The 26,891-nt window shown below is 42.0% G+C and overlaps 1 protein-coding gene across 3 annotated transcripts; it reads left to right on the top strand.

The window, feature by feature from the left end:
* The first annotated feature begins 379 nt into the window (after nt 1-379).
* On the top strand, nt 380-23,531 carry Ddias (DNA damage induced apoptosis suppressor). 3 transcript variants are annotated; one of them, XM_023716683.1, is made up of 5 exons: nt 380-496; nt 9,574-9,702; nt 18,132-18,293; nt 19,215-19,332; nt 20,696-23,531. In XM_023716683.1, the coding sequence occupies exons 2-5, from the start codon at nt 9,590-9,592 to the stop codon at nt 23,267-23,269; spliced, it is 2,967 nt and encodes a 988-aa protein (XP_023572451.1). In that variant the 5' UTR covers nt 380-496; nt 9,574-9,589; the 3' UTR covers nt 23,270-23,531. The 3 variants fall into 3 exon arrangements, with proteins under 3 accessions (XP_023572451.1, XP_023572453.1, XP_023572452.1); XM_023716684.1 differs by lacking the exon at nt 380-496 and adding an exon at nt 3,259-3,323; XM_023716685.1 differs by lacking the exon at nt 18,132-18,293.
* Nucleotides 23,532-26,891: the final 3,360 nt, after the last annotated feature.

A 26,891-nucleotide genomic window follows, 5' to 3' on the forward strand; every position in this document is an offset into this window, starting at 1 on the left:
CGGCTGCGCTCCCGCGCCCCGCACCCCACCTCCACCGCGCCAGCCCTGGGAGCCGCGTGCTCGGGTCGCCCCCGCCCTTGGGGCCTCCTTGCCCCTCTGCGCGTGACGCCCTCGCTCCGGCTTTCGGGGTACCCCGCTCTCGACCCCACCCCGCCAGCACCCCCTTTCTCGCGCGGCGTTCGGTGGCACCGTTCCCCTTGAACAGCGCCGCGTCCGGAGTCCCCGGCCTCGGAGACAGTACTATTGCCGGGTTAGTCGGGGAAGAACACGCCTCCAACTATCTCTCCCCATTTAAAGAAAATGGTCGCTCCCGAGCACGCTGTTTTGCGGCCGATCTCTCGGCGCCTTCTCTGATTGGCTGCGAGGACCCACGGCCAAGGCGTCACTTCCGGCGGAAGCGGGCGCGGGAGATTCGATTAGAGGATGTCCGCTGAGCCGCCGAGCCTGGCCTGTGCTGCTTGAGCGTCCCGGGGGAGGCCGCTGGCCTTGGCCGCAGGTGAGGAGCGGGAAGGGTTCTCGGGGACCTGTGGGACGCGAGGCCTGTAGCGAAGTGGGACGCGGGGTCTCGCACCTGATGTTCCGGGGTCGCGCCTTTTTGAAGGGGGGCTGTGAGGGAAGAAGAGTAAGAAGTTCAACAAGTATCAGTGCTTTTACACTCCCTCGGCGAACTTTGCCTCCTGCGCCGTCGCGCTAGACGAGGTGCGAGTTTTTGTTGTTGTTACTGGTTTTTTTGGCAGAACCGGGCTTTGCACTCAGGCCCTTGCGCTTGCCAGGGAAGCGCATGTTCTACAGAGCCATCTCCCCCGCCCCTGAGGTGCAAGCTTTTGTTTATTTTGTTCTTTGAGACAAGGTCTTGGGGCCGGGGAGATGGCTCAGTGGAATAAGCGCTTCCCTAGCAAGCTCAAGGGTCTGAGTTCAATCCCCGGAAAGAGAAAAAGAAAAAAAAGAGACAAGGTCTTGCTGTGTAGTCCAGGCTGGTCTCCTCCTGCAGCCTCTGGCTGCTGGGAGTGGAGGCGTGCACCACGCCCAGCCGGGTGAGATTTGGAAATAAACACCTGAACAAACAACCACGACAACATACACCTGAACGTTTTCTGGACTCCTTTATCCTTCCCCCTGTATCCCAAATCCACTTCATTGTCTGCAGTGGTTACTTTAGTTGGCCCCTATGACTGCTACATAACTGTAACAGTAACCTCCCATAGCTCTGCTTGCCAGTCTTGCAACCTTCAGTCTAGTCCCCACACTGCCAGGCTGATTAAGTGCAAATTTGGGCCGAAGCTCTCCCTGTTTAAACTCCCAACTTTCAACTGCTCCTGCTTCCCGTAGGTTTGAATCCAAACTGCTTAGTGTGGCTTGGAAGCCCCTTCCTGTCTTTGCCTGCCAGTGCACCTCCAGTGGCTTTCCACACTGGCTCAAGGCTCCAGCCCTGTACACTGCCTTCCCCTCTGCCCACATGGTGCAGGGTGTCAAAACCGGGGCCTCACAAATGCTAGGCAAGTGCTGCACTCCGAGGTACTCAGATGGCCCCAGAATGGCTTTTGTGTCCCTCGAATGCCCCAACCTCCTCCTTTTCTAACCTCATCCCCAGCCTGGCTTGTTCTTACTCATTCCTCATTCTGCAGTTGGTAGAGAGCTTTTTAAAATCAGACAGCCTTTTCTGACTTCATAGGTCTGGACTGTAAAGTCTGGACCATACAGGGTGTAATAATTTTTCATCCTGCAGATAGTTTTTAAGTCCCTTCCTCTGTGAAGTTCCAAGTATGGAGTTATAATGGAGAGCAAGATGACTCCTGTCCTGCCTGGTAGGAAGCAATTACATTTTAACAATGGGTCCTAAGAAAGCCTCACAGAACTAGAAATTAGAATGGCCTGGGAGGTCCTCTCTAAGAAGTTGGTATTTAAAACCCCGCCCCACCCCAGTACTGGGGATACAACTGAAGATCTGCACTACCCTAGCTTTTGTTTTATTTTGTTTTTGGGGAGATAGGATCTCACTAAATTGCCCAGGCTGGGCTCAAACTTTCACCCCTTCCCAGATTCCTAGAATGCTGGACTTATATGCATGTGCCTCCATGCCAAGTTTTTTTTTTTTTTTTTTTTAATTTTTTATTTTTTATTTGTGTGGGGGGGGACGGGGCGGGGCTGACTGGCATGTGGTGCTGGGGGATTGAACCGTGGTCTCTGTGTTTTGCTAAGCTTGTTCTAAGTAGGTGCTTTAGACCACTGAGCCATCCCACCAGCCCCCATGCCAAGTTTTGATATCTAAGATTGAGGCCTGAAGTTTGAGACTGATCAGGCCTGAGACTGATTAAGCCATGAAAGAGAACAAAATGGAATTTGTGGAGCTTAACACATGAAGGTATTCAAGAATGTGAGCAAAGGCCAGTGTAGCTGGAATGTGTCCAGCAGGGACAAATCTTGTAAGGTATTCACCTGGAGGGGGGAGTGGAGACCACATCCTGGGGTTAGTGTCAGCATAGCTGGAGGCTGAACAATGGCTTCTGATGGGACAAGGACTTGCTGAGGGTGTGATTGGCATGTGACTGCAAGGGAGGAGTGAAGGATGGCTGCTAGTGTTCTGACCTTATTGGCTGATTAAAAGGGAGTCCGACTTACTGAGATGGGGAAGATTTCATGGAAAGAAACGCTTGAGAGACCGGGGAGATGACTCAGTAGGATAAGCGCTTGACTGGCAAACACAAGGATCTGAGTTCAATCCCCGGTTCTGCCAAAAAAAAAAGAAAAAAGAAACACTTGAGAGAAAACTCACAAATTCAGGTTTTATTATTAAACCTTGAGGCACCTATGAGGCTTCCTTTGCACCGCTCCCTGGCCTGTGAATGGCCCATCGCCCTTTGGTGTAGAAAGAGCCATTGCTTCTTATCTATAAAGTGAGCCTCCTCTTTCTATAGATTACCATGTTCCAGATTCCCACACCTAGCCCTCATGCATATACCCAGCCCCAGGCTACAAGGTACCTCTCTCCCTTTTGAAGGCCATACTCTTCTCAGCATGTGCTTTTAAAATTTTTGTGTAGGACCTGACGAGCCCAAGGTCCCAGTGTTCAATCCCTGATCACACACACGCACACACACATGTAAAACGTAAAGACCTAATCTCTTTATGCCTCTCTTTTGTTGATGCTTTTTTTTTTTTTTTTTTTTTTTTGAAATGGGGTCTCCCTGTGCAGTCCAGGCTGGCCTCCTGGCAATTCTGCCTTAGTCTGCTGGCTGCTGACATGTAGGCGTGTATCACCATGCCTGGCTCTCTCTTTTATGCCTCATAAAAGCAGTTAACAGAAAAATACAACTGGCTGTCAGGTAAGCAGTGCAGTATGGAAGTCTGGAGCTTACCTGTATTGTTTATATCTTTGTGTTGCTTCATTGATACACGTTGAGGGGGCCATTAGATAATATTACATGGTAGGCACCCTTCCCATAGTAAGGCCTGTCAGGCTGTACAATAGGAAATCAGAGCAACAAAGTGGCAAAGATACTCTTGCAAGGCAGGAACAGCTTTTGCTTTATTTTGTATTTGTGGCTTTTATTTTTTTTTAACATTTATTTATTGTGGGGGGGCAGCTCAGCCCACCAGGGGGCGCAGCTGGCTGGCATGTGGTGCTGGGGGATCGAACTGCGGTCCCTGTGCTTTGCCAAGCTTGTTCCAAGTAGGTGCTTTAGACCACTGAGCCATCTCTCCAGCCCCCTATTTGTGGCTTTTATATGGCGCCAGTGATCAGTGCGGGTCCTTGGGCATGTCAGCAAGCCCATCAGCCTCATCCATAGCTCATGCGAAGAGTTTTAGAAGGAATGAAGAAAGAAAACCTAGTTGTGCCTTCTTTTCCTGTCATCAGAAGTGAGAATTGGCTTTCAAAGGGGGTAATTTCAGCCTTTGGCTAATCTTAAAACATGGTTTCTTAAGTCTGATGCCTGAGCAAACAGTGCAGTGGACAGGCAACCGATGAACTCCTAAGGTCTGTGTTCCAGACCTGATTGCACCTGCATCTTAATCGTTAGTGGGTTATTTAAACTCTGAGTGCGCACTGTGCACAGTCCAAAGAAATTATGAACCTAGTTGGACTGTAACTTTTAAGATCGTGTCCGTGTCCGTATTTTACACATCCATCTTGTCTTCATCTCCACATACCAGGTCACACTAAAAACTTGAATTTTTTTCCTCCAGGATCTAGCCAAAGGTTAGAAAAAAGAAGTGACTTGTTATAGACTTATTTTTTTAAGTAACTTTTGGGAAAGATCACACATACTGGACCAGTGCCCTACTGCCTTGTCTAGCGCAGTTCTTACAGTTCCCGAGGGGAAGAGGATTTGAGAGATAGAAAGCTAATGGCAGGTGGAGCCCTCTCTTAATGGGAGGAAAAGAACTGCTGAACCACCACAGAGCATTTGTGCATTTGGTGCTTCGGTGTCGCACAACATCCTTTTGCCCAGCAACGCGCTGCTCATATTCTCGCTGGGTGTGGTGGTCTCTGGACTCCTGCAGCCTCACGTGGCTTGTTTCAGGGCTCTGTGTTCTTGGAAGGCCTGGAGTTGCCCACACACGTGATCAGTTTCCAGCTTCAGCAGCTCCCTATACTCTACAACTGAACTTTAACACTATCTCCTGATAATATCCTTTGTAAGGGAAGCTGGGGATATAGCTTAGCACAGGCGCCTGCCTGACAAACACATGGTCCTGAGTTTGATTCCTAGTACAAAAAAATCCTTTGTAAGAATTCTATTATGAGGGATTTAAGCTGAAAGGTTACCCAATAATAGATTACAACAAAAAATAGCAGAGTAATCTACAAGACACAGCAACATAAGCCTTGAGGTATAAGTGTAACTATATTGTGTGTTAGGGTTTGTGTCTAGATGGTCCCCCAAAGCCCCGTGCACTTTTAGATGTGGCTTCGTAGCTGACTCTAGAGTATGTGATTGATAGTACAATGCTGGGAGTAGGGGTGTCAATGCTCCACCCGCCCTAGGGTGGGTAGCCTGCCTATGCTATAAGGGACATCAGGAGGCTCTCTTCTGGTATCTTTCACCACCCTGCCTTAGAGCCAGCTGATTGTGGACTGAAACTTCTACAAACTGAGCTAAATAAATAAACCTTTCCTCCTTTAATGTTGGGTGTTGGATGATTTGTCTCAGAACAAGAGGAAAGTAACTAAGACATTAGGTAGAGGTAATTTACACTTGTTGGCCCACCTGCAATCCCTGCATTGGTAGGCTGAGGCAGGAGGAACAGCAAGTTCAAAACTAGCCTGGGCTACGAGGTAAATTCAAGGCCATCCTGGAATGCAAAGTGAAATCTTGTCTCGAAACCCCCCCTCCCCCGCAAAAAAAGGCAAATCCTTAGACTCAGCAATCTCTATTTTATGTCACATGATTTGATGTGTACTAAAATCTGAGAACAATTTGGCTAGCATGAAAATGGGATACAGAGAGAGGTTGGGGATCATGGAGTATACATATCTGATCCCATTGGCAAAAAACTCTACTGTGAAAAGTACTGTTAGACATTAACCTAATTCATTAGAGTTGATTCACTTAATGGCTTTTTTTAAAAGAACTTCCTGTTTTTAACAACTTAACATGTAGTTCTACTCCCTGTAGGAGCTTTTGCTCTGTTTCTTGCAAAAGTATTTTTCATGGCAAATACAATGAAGCATCTTTGGATGATGGCTTGCCTAAACTGGAAAGAGAACAGGTAGCTATCTCAGAGTGTCCCTGGTTATGGTGTGCCGAGCTCAGCCCACATATTTTAGGAAGTCTGTCAGAGCCCTCAAACATTACCTGGGCAATCTCTGGAAAACAGGCCAGATGAGACCCGAATCCTCCTCCATCTGCCCTGACACTTATACTGTCCCACTTTCTGCGCAAGCCTTATTCCTCTTGACATATGAAGGGTGAAAGTGCTTTTAAAGAACCTCTATACTCAAAATATTTTCTCTAAAACCGTTGTCTTTCCCTAACCTTTTTCTCTCCATCCTCCAAGCAAAAAACCAATTAGTTCTCACATTTTCACAAATACTGTGCACATTTTGTGTACACAGTTTACCACAGTAGCAAATTTTTATGCAATTTAATTCATAAAATTAAAAGCATACATTTAATGTCTCTTGTGCTAGACTGTCAGTCTAAATTAGGACGGGCCCCTCACTGATGCTATGCATAGTGGCTGAGTAACTGATGAAGAAATAAAAATATTGAGCTTAATAGACTGCAAGATGGTTTGCTCTTTGTGGTAGAACTGAAAGAAATCTAATAATCACCATCCTCCCAATAAAATTGGGAAGATAACTTACAACACATAGTGTATATGACCTTGCTTCCCAACTTGCTCATCCAGTTTATTCATCACATATATGTCAGCTGAAGTTTATCAAGCAAACCAAAAATAATGAATTGACCTTTTTTCATTTCAGTTCTTAAATTTGCCAGTAAGGTATTTGTTTTTAGACATACCTACTTACCTATTTAATCCACTAGAGGGCAATAAACTCTTAAAGACAGTTTAACCAACCTTTATTAAAATAGGGCTGTGCTTTCATAATTAATTTAGAAATGAATCCCAAAATGTCATGCTTAAGTTTTTTGTATTGATGAATTGTCTGCCAAGTATACTGTAATAATTTTTTAAGACGGGAGGCGTTATTAATCATTTACCCCATATGTGACATAGTCCTTGTTGTGCTGCAGGTGTAGTGCATTTCCTAGTTTGCATTTGATAACAGTCGTATGAAGAATCTTGTTGATAAATGGTCACATAGTTGTGGTGCAATATACAATTACATTTTAAAACCCTAAAGAAAATATTTCATGTCCAGAGTATCACGATAACAACAATAAAATTAGAAGTTAGAATAAAACACAAATGATGGTTAAGAGGTCTTAACACTAACACTGACAGCTGTTTGAGCCCTTCCTGCTTTTCCGTGTCTTGTATCACATAGCCTGCCTTGTTCTTGGAGACTGCCTTGTGGCCTAAGGCAACAACCAAATCATGGAATACCGTCTGCTTTGGCAGGACTTTGTATCTTAGTCATGTATGCCTAAGGGTTTAACAAGGATAAAGATGAAAAAAGCATTCAGTTTTTCTTTCTCAGCTCCTTTAATAATATAGATCATTAATCTGTATGTTTATCTTTGTGAATTTCTGTCTTTTGCCTTGGGTAGCAGAATTTTGTTTTCACAAAAATGGAATTTTAGGGCCACCCTGATAGCTCAGTGGACTAAAGCTCCTGCTTCAGCAGAGTGCAGCAGTGAGGGTTCGATCCTTGGCCTTCCATGTGGGCCCCGCCCCTGGGGTGCACTGAGACAGCGATTGAGACTGGGCGTGGTGGTGCACGCCTGTAACCCAGCACTTGGGAAGCTGAAAACAGGAGAATCACTACGTAGTGAGACCCTGTAGACACTGTCCTAAATACAGAAAGAAAATAAAAGGAATTTTAACCAATAGATGAGAGTAGTATCAACATAAGAGGACATTTCTGTTTTTGACCCTCCTTAGGGAGAATAGTGCCTGAGAAAAAGACAGCCCCCCATCCCTCCGCTGGTCAAGTGCTGGCCCCCAGGCCCCACCCAAGAGACTACATTTCGCCCTGCTCTACTTTGTGATCACAAGGTTTCAGCAGCCTCTGCCCGTGCACCCTGCATCCACCTTGCAGTCCCAAGATAACAGGACCAGCTAAACTTCTGCTTTGGAGAAAGTCCACTTAACTCACCCTTGACCCCCACCCACCTAAAACAAAGCTGTACGACTCCATCTTCTCCAGGGCTCAGGGTTCACAATTTGGAGTGTTGAGCCCTTCTTGGCAGCCGGTTTAATAAAGTGTGGATCCCGCTGCCTTTTTTTTTTTTTTTTTTTGCCTACTCAGCCTGCGCTGAGGGTGGGGCTGTCACATGTGATGCCAGACATTTATCGCAGTCCCTGGGCATGCCTAAACCTGCTTAAGCTAGCGCTTTAGACTGCTCGGCTATCTTGCTAGCCCTTCCCTCTGCCTCTTGAGTGCCGCTGGCTCCCACAGCAGCTTACTCTGACACCTACAAGATCCTGGTTTTAGGGTTGAGGGCTTCTGTTTTGTTGGAATTTACTGGTGGCACTCACACAGTTCCCCCTTTTGCTGAAATTGAAAGCTTTGCCACATGTTAGGAGCAAAACAAAAATTTTTTTTTCTTTTTTTTAGTACAGGTCTACAGTGTCTCTCTACATAGGTCAGACTCGTAGTGATCCGCCTGTCTTCAGCCTCCCAAGAGCTGGAATTACAGGCGTGCACCACCATGCCCAGTCCCAATCGCCTTCTCACCACGCCCCAGGACAGGGCTGGCGCCGCAGTCCAGGGATCGAACCCGGCCACTGCATCTGCCTAAAAGGACGCTTTAATCTGCTAAGCTATTTGGCCAGCCTGTTAGGAGCGAAAACTAATACAGCTTTACCTCAAACACATATACAGACCTTTCTTTCAAAGCATTTGTTTTATGCTGCCAATAAGATAATAAATGAAAAAAATTAGACAAATCAACATTTAATTTTTTTTTAAATATGAAGAAAACATTATAATTTTGTTTGGTACTTCTTTGATGTGTTGTACACAGGAATCTTAAAAAATCTCCACACCTCCTTTGGCCATGTAACATTTTGCTTTTTCTGTTTACTAAGGCTAAAACCTTTTTTTTTTTTTTTTCTTGTGAAAATGTCCTTACCAAATTCTAGGAAAGCAATTTTTCAGCTAAAAAGAGCCATTTTCCACCAGTTAAGGGTCTTTAAAAGATTCATGTAGCGCTGAGCGCGGTGGCACAAACCTCTCTGGCCCTAGCTACTCAGGAAGCTGAGACAGGACAATCATTTGAGCCCATGAATTAGAGATCAGCCTGGGCAACAGAGAAACCCTGTCCCAGAAAAACAGGTTTGTGAAGCATCCATTCTATTGAAATTATGAATACATTCTGTGTTTTCTTGTAAGGGCATAAAACTATTAAACACTATTTCTCTTGAATTACTAGAATGGAGCATTTATTCAGAAATAACATTTGCTTACGTCACTCTTTTGTTTTCTATACACTGATACTGTGTTCACTTTCAAATGTAAAACTAGCCAAATAGCTCAGCGGGTTAAAGCACCTCCGACCAGGTGCAGGGGCTGCGGTTTCGATCCCTGGGCCTGCTGTGTCGGCCGCCTCCCGCACGCTGAGATGGCAGTTGAGACTGGGATGGTGGCGTGGGCCTGCAGTCCCAGCTCTTGGGAAGTTATATACAGACTGATCACTACGAATCTAATCTAGTAGAGAGACCCTGAACTCCTTGTAGACCCTTCCCTAAAATGCAAAAATAAATAAATGAACAGTAAAACAAGCTGGGCATGGAAGCGCCCCCCTGTGATGCCAGCAGTCGGTAGCCTGAGGATGAGGATCGTGGTGACTTCAAGGCCAGCCAGGGCTACATAGTGAGACCAAAGTAAAGCAAAAGACAACTTGTTGGCTAAGACTGGTAAGAAGGTTGTCTTAGGAAATGCTTGTCACGTATGATTACAGGTTTGCCATTTTTCTCCTTGGCCATTTTGTTTTGTAGGTCCCAGTGTAAGCACATGACTAGGAAAAGAAAATTTCTTCTCGCCTCAGTGCTTGCTCTCCAGAATTTGAACTTTATATACCCATCTTGTCAGAAGTGCTTCTCTCGGATAATCCTTGGCTCCAAAAGGTAACGGTCAAGCCTGTAAGCATTAAACAGAAATGAAAATACACACTGAAGGGCACATAAATCGCCATGGTAGGACATTATATTCTCTCTGGCATTGGTGCTTGTGTGAATCCCACAATGCAATTTTCTGGTAATCAGATTTCTAGAGAAAAGTTTTAAGTTACTGCTAAGTTGGGCTAAATACTTGCCTTGGGAAAGAATATCTGGTTAATAGAAAAAAAAAACTTAGCCCAATTCCAGGATATCTGTAGGAACTAAGCAGGAGCTGGTTGTTTTTTCACAGCTCCCGATTATTTTTTTTTCCAGATTATTTTTTATAAATAAATGAACTACTAGGACTGGTTAGATAGCTCAGTGGACTAAGCGCCTGTTTAGGCAAGCTCGGGGACCGGGTTTCCATCCCTGGCACCACAAGCCCTGCCCCCAAGGTGTGCTGAGCTAGCCACGAGTCTGGGCGTAGTGGTGCACGCCTGTAATCCCAGCACTTGGAAGGCTGAGGCAGGAGAATCATTGCAAATTGAAGACTTGCCTGGTCTACATAGTGAGCTCAGGGCCAACTTGAACTGCGTAGTGAGAGCCTGTTTTGAAAAGACCAAAAGAATAGTAATAATGTTCAGACATAAGCTAAGTTTAGCAGAGAGCCTCAGATTCTCTGATCTTTATAGAGAAGAGGTTAAGCTTAAGAGTTTCACAAGATCCTATAAACATAGCTAGTAAGTACCCAGTGGTATGTCAGAGTAGTATGCCAGCAGTATTCTTAACTGGTCTTTGTCTGGTTAGCACTGAATGGGGAGGCTGAGAGGGATTAGCAGTTCTAACTCATGTTTGACTCAAGACTCATCCTTGCAGTCTTCATCGCTGTTCCTTCATTAAGCCACTGAAGTTCCCATTTGTCAGCTCTGGGAGAAGGACTTTGTTTGTGTTTGTCATTAAATCCTTGGCATCCAGCCTAGGGCTTAGTCAATATAAAATACTCAACACATGTTTTTTTGTTTTTTGTTTTTTGTTTTTTTTATATTTTTATTTATTTATTTATGTGTGTGTGTGTGTGTGTGTGTGTGGCCAGCTCAGCCCACCAGGGGGCAGGGCTGGCTGGCATGTGGTGCTGGGGGAATTGAACCGCGGTCCCTGTGCTTTGCCAAGCTTGTTCTAAGTAGGTGCTTTAGACCACTGAGCCATCTCACCAGCCCCTCAACACATGTTTGTTAAACAAATCAATAAAAGACAGTTTGATAGTATCTGAGTTGTCTTAGCTTCACGCATTTTCAGGTTCCTGCCTACCACAAAACAATTCAAAATCACAGGGTGTTTGTGTTATCAGAATCTTATTTGCAGAGGCAGTGTGGTGTAATGGGATGGTGACAGGCTTCAGAGGACATGGGGTTGGAGATAGGCGCTCACACTAACTACTTGACTCGGCCACATATTTAACCTCTGAGTGGAAGTGGTTGATAAAGTGGGACATTGGTTATAGAGCCAATGAACAAAAAAGCTCAGAGGTTTTTCTTAAAATTACATCAGAAGTGTTCTTTCACTCCTGTGGCATATCTTACTGGGTAGGAGCGAGGGCCTGTGGGTCAGCCTACCTGGTTCGAATCAAATCTCAGCCCTTCCATCTACTGTCACTCACATTATCTCAGCCTAACAGTGAGAAGAGTAGCACCTGCTTCGCAGGTCTTTTGAAGTTAATCTACTTACTTGACAATATGGGATACGTAATTAGTTTTATATATACATATAGTGTATAGAATATTTTTAAAACTAGGATTTTTTTTCCAAGTCGTTTATTAAAGATAATCTTCAACAAAACTTAGGTTGAATGATAAGGCCAACCTCAGACTGTGATACCAATCTGTGACATCGCTGCATGTTTTGCGTGTTGAGCTCTACACTAGGAGCTTTTCAGCATTATACCTTTTTCATATGACAAGCCTGGGAATTGGATGCTGTTGTTCATGCTGGCTTCACAGAAGACAGCAAAGCTTAGAAAAGTTAAGTAACTTACCCCAGCTCCTATAGTCAGCTAGGCAGAGGCAGAAACATTCAGGGCTAAATAGTTTAATAATTGCCTACATTCATAGTCAAGTATTGTCTAAACTAGAATTAGAATTTATATCCAACATGACCCCCTCTCTTTCCTAGACCTTAATACCCTGAGAAAGGAGCATTTGACCAGACCATTGAGGCACAGAAAACCCCCAGCAGTTGGTCCTTGCCAGTGAAAATATAATCTACATAAAAATAACCCGCTTCTTTTTTCTTTTTCTTTTTTTCAAAATTTTATTGATAAACAGCAATGAAACAGTTTCAAAGCAAATTGGAAGTACAGTTTCAACTAATAACACACTGCATATATTCTTCTTAGTGGTTAATTGCTGTACAAGATGCGGACTTGAGATCCTATTTACAAACACCATTAGAACAAATCATTCTATTCATTAAGAGAATGCAACTATATATCTATCCTAACCACTTTGAATACACAGATACAAAATGGACATTCATCAGTATACCCCATTTTTTCTAAGTTCCTTTATTGAATATTATAGGTGTGTAAACTCAGCAAAATATTCTAAAAGAGTCCAGTAGCCCATAATAGCATTGGGTCTTCTGTTTAACTGGCAATGTCAGAAATTATTGACCTGAGTTTTTTTTTTTTCTTTCACCTCCTTTGGTACCAGGAATCAAACTCAGGAAGGCACTGCGCCCGGTGAGCTATACGCCCGGCCCAACCTATGCTGGACACGCCACACTGACAGTACTACAAAAAAAACTTTTTCTGAAAATATGTAGGCACTTATCTTTCCTGCCTTTTTTATTTAAAATCGGCCAACAAAGGAAACAAATTCCTCACTTTCATTTTCCCAAACTCCACACTCCAGCCTTTGCAAAAAATCGTAGAGATACTGAAGAACAATCTGCTCCCAAAAGATTTTATTTCTACCTCAAATACTTGGCAGCAGCCATGACAGATGTTTTGTGTTATATGCAGTTACTTTTCTCTTTTTTTATTTTACTTTATTTTATTTAGGACAAGGTGTACCAGGGTCTCACTGCGTAGTTCGGACTCAGTGATCCTCAAACTTCCCAAGTGCTAGAATTACAGGCGCGCGCCAGCATGCCCAGTCTACTTTTTCTTTTAAAACCCAAAGTTAAGTGCTGGTGGTTTTAAAGCTATATTCTGCAGAGCCCGGGGGCTGTGATAGTGCTTCTAGGGGGAATAGGGGTTGCAGTAATAGTTGTGGATAGTGCTAAGTAGCAGCTGGGGCTTTGTAGCCCCCACTTTACTTTCAACAAGAGATCTGTTTTCATCTCTGTATTCAGATTCATAGTTAGTGTCATTTGAAAAAAGGTTTTATGTTATAAAGATACACAAACACGGATGGATGGATGGATGGATGGATGGATGGATGGATGGATGGATGGCAAATGATAGTTTGGAGCTAGGGTATAGCTCAATGACAGAATATTTGTCTGGCATGCAAGCAGTCATGAGTTCAGTTACAGCACTACAAAAATAAAAGTTTAGTCCATTATATAAAGTACTTAACTAGGTAAACGTGTGTGTGTGTCATGGATGTGTATGTGTACCCTCCCAAAAATAATGGCCAAGGAGGGAATTTATCCAGATACAGCTGTCCATCCAGCCTAAACGTGCGAATTGATCTTCTGGTCCCATTAGTCTACAGCTTATGTGTCTTAGACCCTAAATCTTAAAAATGTAAATCAGCTCAGAGACTACTTACTGTCTTCTCTCTCCCCAGCCAGAAAGTTTATCTAGTCTGAATACTCTTAACCTGGAATCTCTAGATGGGTTATAGATGTGTACACATTCTCCAGGCTCCAAAACAGATAAAATATTATAGGGCTGGTGAGATGGCTCAGTGGTCTAAAGCACCTACTTAGAACAAGCTTAGCAAAGCACAGGGACCGCGGTTCAATCCCCCAGCACCACATGCCAGCCAGCCCCGCCCCCTGGTGGGCTGAGCTGGCCACACACACAAACACACACACATAAATAAAATTTAAAAAATTAAAAAAAACAGATAAAATATTATAAAATAGATGTGCACATTTCTCTAAGAAAGTCCCATTGCTTTTATCAGATTTTCAGAGGGTTCCAAGGCCAAGAAACCACTGAAAGTCACTGATAATGTCAATTCTACTTTTGTGCTACATAAAAAGTACAAAAGAAAAAACTAAATGAAACTTGATGTGTTAACTAAGATGAAACAAAAGAGTACAGCTGTTATTTCAGCTAGATCAACTGAGATGAATATGAAACTATTTTCATAACTATTCTAAAGCAGTCTTACATTTTCTTCTCATTGTCCCGTGCATGCACAGTAGTTTCCTAAAGGCCACAGGACGTGTGATGTCACAGCAGATTGAACAGAAAAGCAGACGCAAATCCAGCTGTCCTTTTATTAATGCCTGTCTTTTCTCTCTGACTTTTTTTTTTTTTTTTTTTTTTTTTTTTTTTTTTAAAAGAGCTTCGATTGAACTCAGGCCATTGTCTCTGCCAGGGAAGTGCTCATTCCACTTTGCCATCTCCCCAGCCCCTTCTCTCTGATTTTTTGACAGTTATTTTTTATTAAATAAAAAAGTGGATTGCAAATAACTTGTTCCACAAGACAAACAAGTTTTTCTAATAAATTTTAACTTGATAAGCAGTTATGATACAAGTGCATCAAGATGCTGAATATCCTGTGATCACAGTTGAGCCAGTAATTTCTCCCTTCTTCTTCCCTGTCCCTTTTTTCTCTCTCAATTCGGGATTGTGGGTAATTGTCTCCCTGCAGCAAGAAGTGATGGCAAAGATCTCCGCACAGGAGGAGGAGGGAAGGGTGGTGGAATCCCTCACTTCAAATGAGATTAGGGAGGCATGGGAAACTGCAAAATTTTGTAGAACAACACCAGTGAATAAGGCTCTATGTATTTGGATTCAGTGAGTCTAGAAGAATTCTGAACCACTCTGGCTCAGCTCAGCTGGGCCATGTTCCCCATTCAGACTGATGATCAGTTAACTGCCACCATCGTGAAATCAAAAAGCCTGAAAACTGGTTGTTGCATAATTAGTGTCAGTTTAGAAATAAGTGTATCTCTAGAGATTAAATCAGGGGACCATGGTTTGAAGATGTTGTCTATACCATTGCTTTTCAGAAGTGTGGCAGAAACATTTGGTTTAGTGTTCTGGTATGTTTGAAATACTAAATCCTATGCATGTTTCTGTGATCCAGCCCTCTGGGAGGCAGGAAGATTGCAAGTTTGAGCCCAGGTTGAGTGATTTAGTAAGGCCTTTTCTCAGAACAAACACACATACACACACCTAAATGAGTAAGTAGGGACTGGCAGCATACCTCAGTGCAAGGGCCCTGCACTCAATACCCCAAAAAGCAAAAGGGAGTGCAGAATTGTTCCCGACTCATTGAATTCAAATTTTAATTTTAACAAAACCCCAAATGATTTGTATGCAGTTACAGTTGAGACGTGCTAATCTGTTTTGTACAATTGCTAACATTTATTTCAATCTAGCATGATTCCCAAAATGATTTTTTAAAATATATAAGTATCTTTGATGTGCATGTCTTATAAAAGTAGATATAGTTTAGTGTGTGTGTGTGTGTGTGTGTGTGTGTGTGTGTATAAACAGAAATAGAACTAACTTCTGACATTGCCAGTGCTCTGGATGACCCACTACTATTATGGACTACTGGACTATATTGGATTATTTTGCTGAATTCACACACCTACACTATTTAAATGGCAATGGAATACCCATCTCTGACAAAACTAAACAAAAGGGATAAAAATGAAAGACCGTTTTGTATATATATACAAAATAGGGTAGATATACAGCTACTTTCTCTTAATTCAGTGAGAAGAAAGATTTGTACTGATAGTGTTTGGACAGGGTATCATGTTTGCATCTTGCACGTGAATAACCATTATGAAGACAACAATATGCAATGTATTAAGTATTGAAAATGTCCTATTAATTGGTTTTGAAACTGTCTCATTGCTATTTGTTTCTCAATAAAATTAAGAAGAAAAAAAAAAGAAATAGACCTAGATTTTGTTAAGCTAGCATTGATACTCTTTGCAAAATATTTCATTGTTAGCCATATTGTTCTCATAGTTATCAAGACTTCATACATGAAAGAATTTTAGACTAGGAATCCAAAGCTTGGATGTGGGTCACAAAACTTATAAATTTTGTCTCCTTGAGCAAAAATTTAGGCCAGTTTCCCCACTTGTAAATAAACTAAATACAGAATGTGATAATGTACATTGAGGACATTTATAAACAGCAAAATATTGATTAATATTAATTTCCCAAGGTTTACTAGGAATTTTACATTATATATGCATGCAATATTAATGCATAATCTTTAAAAATCATAGTATCTATTTCAATTCTTAGTTCACTTCACTAAAATGTTTTTTTTTTGTTTTTTTTTTGGGTTTTTTTGGGTTTTTTTTGTGTTTTTTTTTTTTTGTTTTTTTTTTGTTTTTTGGGGGGGTGGAACCAGGGATTGAACTCAGGCCCTTGCGCTTTCCAGGGAAGCGCTTATTCCCCTGAGCCATCTTCCCGGCCCCTTAAAATGTTGAACTAAAGAGAAATCGTCTTATTTCCTAGTAAGTTTCCTGAGTATCATAACATGAATGGATCAGTAGAGACCCATCCTCTGGGGCGGCGGGGAACAATAATAACTAGCCCAGATCCGTGGTGGCGTATCAGCGGTGTCTTCTGTGAAGGCTTCCTCTGAAAGTCACTTCAAGAGCTGAAGATTATGCAGTCCCCCTAGTGGTTATTGGCTGCAAATTTACACAGCTGCCTTTACTGCTGCTTTCTGTTCGCCCTTTGCCACTGTTTTTCAGCCAGATCATTAGCAACATGACAGAAAAGAAAATTCCAGTAGTAGCCATTATCATAAGATTTTTTTTAATTTTTATTAATGAGAAAAAGATAAAATAGCAATGAAACAGTTTCAAAACAGGTTAGTAGGACAGTTACAATAATTAATATATTGTATATTTTGGTAGTATTCAAAGGATAAGATGCAGTCTTCTCTAAAAAATATTAGTACAAGCCTTTGTTCTTAGTGAACTAAGAGCTGTATCCTAAATATCTCATATGTACATATTTTTTTCACAATAATACAGTTCTTTAGTTATATAGGTCTTGCTTTAACTTGGTCTTAACCATCCAGCAGAAAAGTATAACCACAAGATATAAAAAGTAAAGTTACATTATGCTGAGCTGTAAAAGGCTGAAATCAGCAACTTGGGACAATTGCCTTTTGTGCTGACAACTCTACTGTTATGGACTATTGGGTTATTTTGCTGAACTCAAGTACCTGACAAAACAAAATATCGTATAATGTTTTAGGGGTTAATTTGCTAAATTAAAGACGAATAGAAATCAGACTTACATTATTACAAACTAGAAAAGAAAAATAGAAGTTACAGTTATCACCACAATATTTAGGATAATTATGAAGGAAGATTGGCAAGATATACACTGTACTGTCTCCTTGTATCCTTCCTTCAGCCTAAATTCTTACAGAAAAGGTACTATTTCAGGAATTGCTTTCTGTCCCAAGACCAAATGCACTAGTACATGATGGTAGAGGGGTTTTTTGGTGTATACTTCTTACCTAGAAAACCTTTGGCCACAATGCACACTACCTTGAAAACAGCTTAAGTTGAATGATTTTTATATTTAATTTGTAATTTGAGATGGCCAAATAGCTCAGTGGATTAAAGCGCCTCCAAGCACACGTGGGGGCTGGAGGTTCGGTCCCAAGGCGTGCACACCTGTAATCCCAGCACTTGGGAAGCTGTAAACAGGAGAATTACTACTAGTCCAATCTAGTAGTGAGACCCTGAACACCCTGTAGACCCTTCCCTAAAATACAGGAAACATAAAAAATAAACATTATTATGAGCTAAACTAATTGTTATAATGGTAAAAAATAAGTAACGGCTTTACATATAAATATTTTAAGATTATCCTCATTTTTCACATTGCAGAGTTTTTCATTTTCTTAGCAGCTGTATTTCTATGAGTTTGGTCCTGTTTAAATCAGCAAAGCCAACTGTTAAAAAATAGTTGATGAAATGGGGCTGGTGAGATGGCTCAGTGGTCTAAAGCACCTACTTGGAACAAGCTTAGTAAACCACAGGGACCACGGTTCAATCCCCCAGCACCACATGCCAGCCAGCCCCGCCCCCTGGTGGGCTGAGCTGGCCACACACACACACACACACAATAAATAAATGTAAAAAAAAAATTTTTTTTTAAAAATAGTTGATGAAAAATGTAAATTACTGGGAGTATTTGTATAAAACTATTATTTAAATTTTTTACTTTATTTTTCATCACATGGGAAACAGTTGTAATGAACGGCTCTATACTTTTCTAGGTCTAGTTGTCCAAAATGCGGCTCTACTGATGAAGTGGAAAATACAAGTTACAGATACAAGCTTTCCTTAAAAGTTGCAGAATCAAACAGATTATTTGTCATTACTGTATTTGGAAGCTGCTTAGATGCATTTTTTGGTCTTACTGCCACTGACTTGCACAGGTAACGATGCTTAAAGTATTCTTTTTTCTGGCTTCTGTCCTAGTATACTAATAGGATTTAAAGATGAATGTTTTTACAGTAATAAGCATTAAGTGAAAAGGGAAACTTTCAACCTTATTTCATCATTCCTTTAAAAGATAATGAAGTGAGAAAGAAAAAGATATTTATTTCATGAATAAACAGTGTTGATGTAACACCAGGCTTCCTTTATTCAGTGTAGCTAAGCTGTCATTAAAGGATTAAATTAAAAACCTCTAATCTTAAATTAAAGAAATTAAGAAAATAAATTCAAAAGAAAGGACTATCCAAATTGAGGTTTAACATTAAAAGTGGTTATGTCCTGGAGGCAGGAGAAGCTATTTAAGGAAACACTTTGCATATTCAAAGTTGAAATTTCAGTCTTTGACTTGCAACTTGCATTGCAACTTGATGAGCCTAGTTTTACTTAACGGCACATAGTTCTCGGAATGTAAGGTTCTGTGTAAGCAGCTCGAGCTTTTTCCCTCACCCTTTTGCCCTTCTCCCCTGACCACTTGGCAGAAGTCTCCCTTCTTATGGTTAAAGACAAACTGATTGGCAGGAAGGGACTCTAGAGGCCCGCTGGCACAAGTGCCAGGGAAAAGCACTCCCCACCTCAGCTTTGATTTTTGGCCAGTATAATTGCCAGGCCTGATGGTTGGGCCTGCGTCTATTGTATTAATACTTGATTGGTGACCTTTTGCTTGTGTCTGTATTTTGGTCTTTCTCTGCCATGGTAGCCTAGAGGCCATGACATGCCTTGCTCACGGAGACACTTTTCCTTTCTATGTAATAATTCAAGAGGTTTGTGTTGTATTGAAAACCAATTGTGTCTTTGAACTCTTGCAAATTAGATTTTCAAAGTTTGTCTCTTCACATTTTTTTTTTTTTTTGTCTTTGTAGATGCACTCAGGATCCCAGTAAGATTCCAGAAACACTGGACAGTGGTATAATACGGGACCTGTTAGCCAAGGCAGTCGAGGCTTGCTTTGTTGGGCAAAGCTTTATTTTTGGAGTGACGGTAATTGAGACACCTGGCTTTTTAATGTTCTTTTAACCTTTGTGTGAGGGTGGGTAGGTGGTACTGGGGCCTGGACCCAGGGGCCTCACTGAGCTACCTCCCTGGTCCTTTTAAACTTTTTTTATCTTGTGACAAGGTCTTGCTAAGTTGCCCGGACTAGCTTGGATGCTCCTGCCTCATCTTTCCGAGTGCTTTGATTACAGGTTGTGAGCTGCTCTGCTGGCCTTTAATAATTTCCAGTGTAATTAAATGATTTGGGTTGTTTAAGTAGTTTAGGAGAGTTACATGTCCTATAGATGGTCTTTAAACTATAAAAATCGCTTATAAGTGATCAAGTGATCTGTCTATTTAAACATTATTCTAAAGAATGTCCTCTTTCAAAAGTCTGAAAACTCCAGTTCAGACACTCTGAGAACTTTAAAAATATACGTTTGTTATAAATAAAATTTTTAAATGAGTTTTTGAAATATAAATTTATTATAAATTTAGGAAAGTGTTAGATGTTTGATTTTGTTATCTTGTATTTTTATTTCACTTTCCCAATTTTGCTCCAATTATGTGGTCAATTGATTCCCTAGTTTTTGTTATCCATAATAAGAGGACGACAAGTACAAACATTGTCTATACTAGAATTAGGGTTTTAGGAAGAATAGAGCACTCCACAACTGAACAGGGAGAAAACCCGAAGGTAAACCCCTGAGGTTTGGCTTTCTTTTTTCCTCCCCTCCATCTCTTCCTTCCTATCTCTGACACATGTAATAATTACCATTTATAAGCAACTTCTTTTGAGAAGCTCTGTGCAGTTATATTATTGCTAAGCAGTAACCCAATCTTTTTCTATTTATTTTATAAATGAGAAAACTGAGGCTCAGCGCAGTTAAATTACTTGTCCGAGTCCCAACGTGCAGTGAATGCTAGAAGCAACATCTCAAGGCAGATGTTCCTTACTCTCAAGATTTACCTCCTATATATTCTATTCTGACTACAGGAGCAGAGGAATTGAGTTAGCAGGAGTACAGGTTACTTCTGCCTGCTTTAACCTTTTTTTCCTGTATTTAGGACAGAGTCTACAAGGTCTCGCTGTGCAGATCAGACTCATAGTGATTCTGCTTTCAGCCTCCCAAGTGTTGGGATTACAGGCGCGCACCACCACGCCCAGTTTCCATCACAGTCTCAGCACGCCCCCATGGGCAGGGCCAGCACAACAGACTGGGGATCAAACTTTGGCTGCTGCACTCTGCTTAAACAGGCGCTTTAGTGCCCTGAGCTATCAGGCCAGCCCTTAACTTTTAAAATCTTTGTTGTTTTATTTGAGTCAAAAGAAGACCATGTTATTCTCATTTAAACTAATTTATTTTCACAGAATTTTGAAAACCAGTGTGGACATGGTTCTGATTCCAGTGACTTCTTACAAAGGTGTCGTGACCTCAGAAGAGGAGTCAGAGCACTAGTAGCTTGCCAGATCATTCTGCCAGACCCACGTGCTGCAGGCTTCCCTGTCATTGACTGTTTCCATCAGTTTCTGCAGACTTCCAGCTTGAGGAGACCGCACTGTGGTTCCCAGGAGCCCAGTAGCCAGTTGCTTTCTTTAGGTCACTCCAGTAGTGACCTCAGCAGCATCCATGACCCTAATAGCCCTTCCTCTTTTGTGGAGTCTTGGACTAGAGAAAACGTTTCGAGATTCTGGCACCTGTCCCTTGAACTCACCTCTGCTGTTTCACAACTAACAGATAAGGATGATTTGTCAGTTTCAGAACAAAGCCTGGCCGTTGGAACTCCTCACCAAACCAGAAAGTGCCCACCCTTCGCAAAGATGTGTGGCTCCAGTGATTGCCGTGGTTCCAGTCAGAGCTCGTGGCGTCTTGTTTCGTACATGGATAGAAGAAGTACACCAAAAAAGTCGGGCAAAGAACTTGCCATACAAGGTCATCGGCTGAGCATAGTTCAGAGCAGTTATCACAAAACCAGAATTACTAACTCTAATTTATTCCCTTTGAAAATGCAAGATCCCCTTGAGGGAAGTAGTGTGGTGTCCATTACAAATACATATTCTCCAGACGAGCTACCATGTTACCAGCATCATGACGTAGACAGCAGTAGCTGTCAAGAGATGTGTACCTGCTGCTGTTCACTTCCGTTGCTCAGATCGGAAGAGGTAGCCAATGGTTCCCAGGACTCTGACCCTGTGGTTTGGGATGATCTTCCATTATCTGAAAGCCTGGACAAGTTTCTAGCATTTGTTGAAAGTGAGATTGCTAAAACCCCAAGAGATGGCAAGAATAGGAAACATAATATAGATGATGACATAGATAAATCCCATACAGACTGCACCAGGTTATCTCTATCTCCCCAGAGAACTACTGGAGCACTACAACCACCACCCTCATCTTCAACATCATTACAAGCAACACACAAAGCAAACTGTACCACAGACAACTTCCTTTCCCACTGTCGGGCAAATCAAGGTTCTAGTATTGAGAAGGAGCCACAGCCAGTTAATCCAGCAGATGCTGTCTCCATAAGCAGTAATGTAACAGCAGAGACTGTATCTACAAGCAGTAGTGGAAGAGGTGTTTCACAACATTGTCTACCAGAACCTTGCCTGTCGCCTAGGTTTCTATTTTCAGAAGATTTAAAAACCGTTACTCTTAAGACTGTCAAAGTTATACCACATAGAGATAAAATTTCACTTACACCCAGTACTTCAGAAAATGACCATTACCTTGGTATTAAATATTTTAGTGAATGTGGAGAAAAGTCACTTTCAGAAGTGAATGAAAGGCTGACAGCTTCATATTCTAAGACATACAGTGATGTTTCTGATCTTTGCAAATTAGAAAATAAACACTGTATGTGGCCGAAGAGCCAACATGACAGGTTTACAATTTGTAGGAAACTTACATATCCTTTAGAAACTCTTTGCAGTAGTCCAGACATTAGTACAAACGTACTGAAAGAAATGACATGTGGACAGATGGATAATAATTTAACTCAAAGCTCTCCTGGTCATGAAAGCAGCTACGATGCTTCTGCTGATCTCTTTGGTGATATTGCTAAAGATACAGAAATTACCAAAAAATCAAAGGACTTTTCGCTGCAGTGGGAGACTTCTTTGGCAGACAATCTTGGTATATGTGCTGGCGGAGCAAGCCCAGAAAACCATCTTAAAGAGTCCGGATTTTCACTAAACTCCGCCCAGTCCTCACAGAAATTATCCTTGCAAAGCATATCTGCCTTCAGGTATCCAAGAACATGTTCTCCTCTGCACCATCTTCAGTCAGATTTGGAATGTGATCTTGAAGATAGCCAAAACTTTGTCCCATGTTCACAGTCAACTCCAGTGACGGGACTCGGCCACACCAGAACTCGTAGGATGTACGGATTTATTAAAAAATTACCTACACTTTCTGCAAACTATAATAAAACGCAAATTTCTCCTGAAAATGGCATACAACAAGCCATTCCAAGTTGTCTGCAAAACATAAAAATACATAGCAAGAAATCCAGAAGCCCTGTTGTACCTGCTCTTACACAAGCAGAGACTTTCATGCACTGTACTGTTGCTGAGTGCGTTGAAAATGATGCATATGAATGTGTACCCCCCACCACAACGAAAGGGTTCTGTTCAGATGCGCTTGGGTTCCAGGTCCTGGGTTTCAGGAAGCGCCTTACTGCCCATAATTCCCCTGAGCAGAGAGAGGTACCAAGAAAGAAACTGAAACATGTCAAACAGAGAACCGATACCTATCTCATTAAGAAGAAGTTAAACAATATGTTTACAGCAAGAGGTGCGAAACAGAAAGCTCCTAAATATAACTGTAAAAATTCAGGCCAGATTTCCAGACGGTCAGTTTTTGGAGTTGATTCTTTTTCGGAAAATGAGCTACCTGCAATGTCTGAGACAAAAAGTGCTTGGTCACCTGAGTTGTTTTCATAAAAATTACCTGAGCCCAATTCCTAAACTTTTAACTATGGGCAAATCTTGAAACTTGCCTCTAATGGGGTGGAACGTACTCTATACATTTTGCACACTTAAAGGGGAAACGTGGTCTGGGTTCTGTTGAGTTTTTTTAAATATAAAGCAACTGTTCATGTTTTATCCAGTAAGCAGTTGTTTCTTTGTGTTTTATCCAATACATTGTGATTAAAATACTTAGGCACTTTATATTACACTATTGTATTTTGGTAATATTGTTAATTTTCCTTCAAAAATATTTGTTAAAGTTACAAGCACATCCAGAAATAAAGCCTTTACAGAGTTTTAATTGTTCATCTAAAATTGGAAAATGTATCTAATAGACTGACCAAGTAGTCATTGAATGTGTCTTAACATCTCAGTCACTTGTTGCTGGAAACTCAAAAATGAAAGAAAGTCAAGCTGTCTGTCTTCGCACTCATGGTCTAAAGAGGTGAAGGAGTCCAGTTAGAGTCTGGCATTCTTTGACAGTAGATGGACGTGGAGTGCTAAGAGCCGAAGTGAGCATTTCCCATCAGGCAGCAACTCAGCTGGAGCCTGTGGTCCTGCATGTCCTTGGTCAGCTTTCTTTTCCATTCCCTGTAGCACCAATTCCAAATCTTTACTGTGTTCATGCCACCAACCCATTGTGGCCTTCCTTGCTTCCCTTCATGGAGAATACTGAGATTCCTTGCTATTCCCTCAGCTTCCCACACTGAGTCATTTGTACTCACTTTGTTCTCAGATTCCTTCTGTCCTCAAAATGTTGCACACTATCTTGTGCTACTGTTTGAGCTGTTACTTTGGTATGTTTATCTTTAGGGTCCTCTGTCACATCTCATGTTTTGACCCTGTTCTGCTGGGCCTCTCTTCCCCAACTTTCTGTTTTGATCATTTGCAAACTGAAACATTTGAAAAATAGTGCGGTGATACAGCATTTAATCAAACCACTTAGATTAGTAATTTTTAACATTTTGCCTGTTTGTATATCCCTATTTTCTATATATGTAGACGTTTTTGTTGAACCACGTAAGGGTAAGTCACAAATGTGTTTCATCCCTAAATAGTTCTACAAGAATTTCCTTAGAAGACAGACTGCTTTCCACGTAACCACAGCAGCATCACACTACAGAAAAAGTAATTCAGCTTATTCTAATGGCCCATATTCAAGTTCTTGTGCCTGAATTTTTTTTTTTTTTTTTTAAATCTTCGTATTTAGTACAGGGTCTTTGGGTCCCATTGTGTAGATTAGACTCACAGATCCGCCTGTTTACAGCCTCCCAAGAGCTAGGATTACAGGTGTGCAACACCACGCCTAGTCTCAATCACCTCAGCACACCCCAGGGGCTGGGCCGGCATTGGCAGACCCAGGGATCAAACCCCTGGCCCCTGCATCTGCCTAAGCCCTTTAATCCACTGAGCTATTTGCCCAGCCCCTTGTGCCTGAGTTATAATTGTTTCTATTTTATTTCATCGAGGTTTATTTGTTGGACCTTTCTGTTGCTGTAAAATGTCTTACATTCTAGAATGGTATGTTAGCTTCATACTAGTACCTTTTTCCTCTGTCCCCCACTATTTCCTGTAAGTCAGAACTAAAGATTTTATTAGATTCAGGTTTTTGCTATTTCATTCCTTATTTTGTGTAATTCATGTTTTGTTTAGGAGATATAAAATTCCACGATTGGTGATGCCGAGTTAAATTGCTTCCTTAAGATGTTACCTGCCAGATATCCACTGTAAAAATTTTCTTTACAGAAGTAATAAGTATTAACAAAAGGGCCATCCAAATAACTCAGCAGATTTAAGCGCCTGCAAGCAGGCTCAGGGGCCAGAGGTTCAATCCCCAGGCCTGCCGTGCCCCCAAGGCGCATTGAGAGTGATTGAGATGGTGTGGTGGCACATGCCTGTAATCCCAGCACTTGGGAGGCTGTGAACGGGAGAATCGCTACCAGTCCGATCTAGTAGTGAGACCCTGAACACCCTGCAGACCCTACCCTAAAAAATACAAAAAAGTATTAAGAGTAAAAGTGTTACAGTCATCCACCTGTGGTAGCAAATTTTTTTTCCTGCTTTCCCACTATGGACCTGATAATTTTTTGATGATTTGTAATTAGTTGAAACTTACTTTGAATCACCCACATTAATACATGAGTCCACGTGAAGTAGTTTATCAATGAATAGTATAGGGGAGGTGGAAAAAAGGTGCATATCTATTGTCTAGTCAGTGTATGTAGACATTCTTAAACAGGTGTCATCTCAAGGAATTGGAAATAATTTGTGTTCTTAAGTCAAAAGCAGTATTTCTGGCCAACTTCCTATCCCCCTGCAGGGAAAGGCCAGCAGTGCCCTTAGTGGTCACAAGGCAGTGATCCTTCACAGTTTGCATTGACCTATTATATGGTGGTAGCCTGTGCAGTTCCATATTGCTGCATATTTAATGCTGCAGTACTCATGCCACTGGGAATGGCTGACTCAAAGTTTGTTAACTATTTTACTGATTACAGAAAAAGTCCTGGCCAGAGTATGAACTTTCGTTCATTTTTCTGGGTTTTTATTTACCATCCTGACTTTTGTAGCAAAACCACTAAACACATATTCCAACCATGTCTTGTAATCTCTTACGCTGCAATTACTACATTCCTCGACTGTGATCTCTTTCATGCTGACCACACTTGGGAATGACAAGAGTAAAGGCCGGGAGTGGAGCAGAGAGAGGTTTCTTGTGTGCAAGGAAGATCCATTGTTCATGAACATGGCTGAAGCCCAGGCTTGGAGAGCATGCTGTCATCACTGCCTGGAAACGAGAGAGGGCACCATTAGGAGGACCTGGAGGCGTTGAGCCAACGGTCTTGAAAGTCCTCAAAACAGACAGAAATGACCTAACACGAGATGCAGAGCCCAATAGGCAGGTAGGATGGCCTCTGCAGACAAGGGCAGGAGGCAGGTAGGACACAGAACTGCCATTGTGCTCACACCTTAGACCCCTGCGTAGGCTTCCACATAGAGCCTAATCCCAAGGGTCCACAGTGGCATGTGGTAGTCTAGCACCCAGAAGTCTGTGCAAAATGGGTCAGCACCATTCTCATAGTCGTATCTTGTACCATATCATTAAAAAAGTAGGTTTTTAGCCACTGGGAGCAATTTCAGATGCAGGGTGATTTCATAGGCACAAGTTCCAGCCCTTGAAAGGGCATTTGGTACATGCTAAGGTTGATAAGTGTGAAGAAGGCTCAAACAGGAGAAAATACACTAACCCAGGCACAAAAATGAGATTTGCAAAATTTCAAGAGAGATCCTTCTGGCCTGGCGTTCAGGTTCCTTCCCAGGGGACCAGTTCTGGCCATGCTTGTCCCCAACACTGAAGAAAGCTTTCCAACACAGGGGAAGGGACCTCTGAGCACAGGTTTCCCTGAAACAAGGAGACCTAACAGGTTCCTTGCCTACCAGGTGCTTTCTGATATTTTTCCTTGTCTTTGCCTGCTTCATCTGCCTGTGCTATAAAAGATGAGGTGGTGCCTGTTTATTAAGAATGTTGGGGCCGGGGAGATGGCTCAGTGGAATGAGCACTTCCCTGGCAAGCACAAGGGCCTGAGTTCAATCCCCG

This window comes from Octodon degus, unplaced genomic scaffold, assembly GCF_000260255.1.
Source record: "Octodon degus isolate 3935 unplaced genomic scaffold, OctDeg1.0 scaffold00049, whole genome shotgun sequence".
NCBI classification, from domain to species: Eukaryota; Metazoa; Chordata; class Mammalia; order Rodentia; family Octodontidae; genus Octodon; species Octodon degus.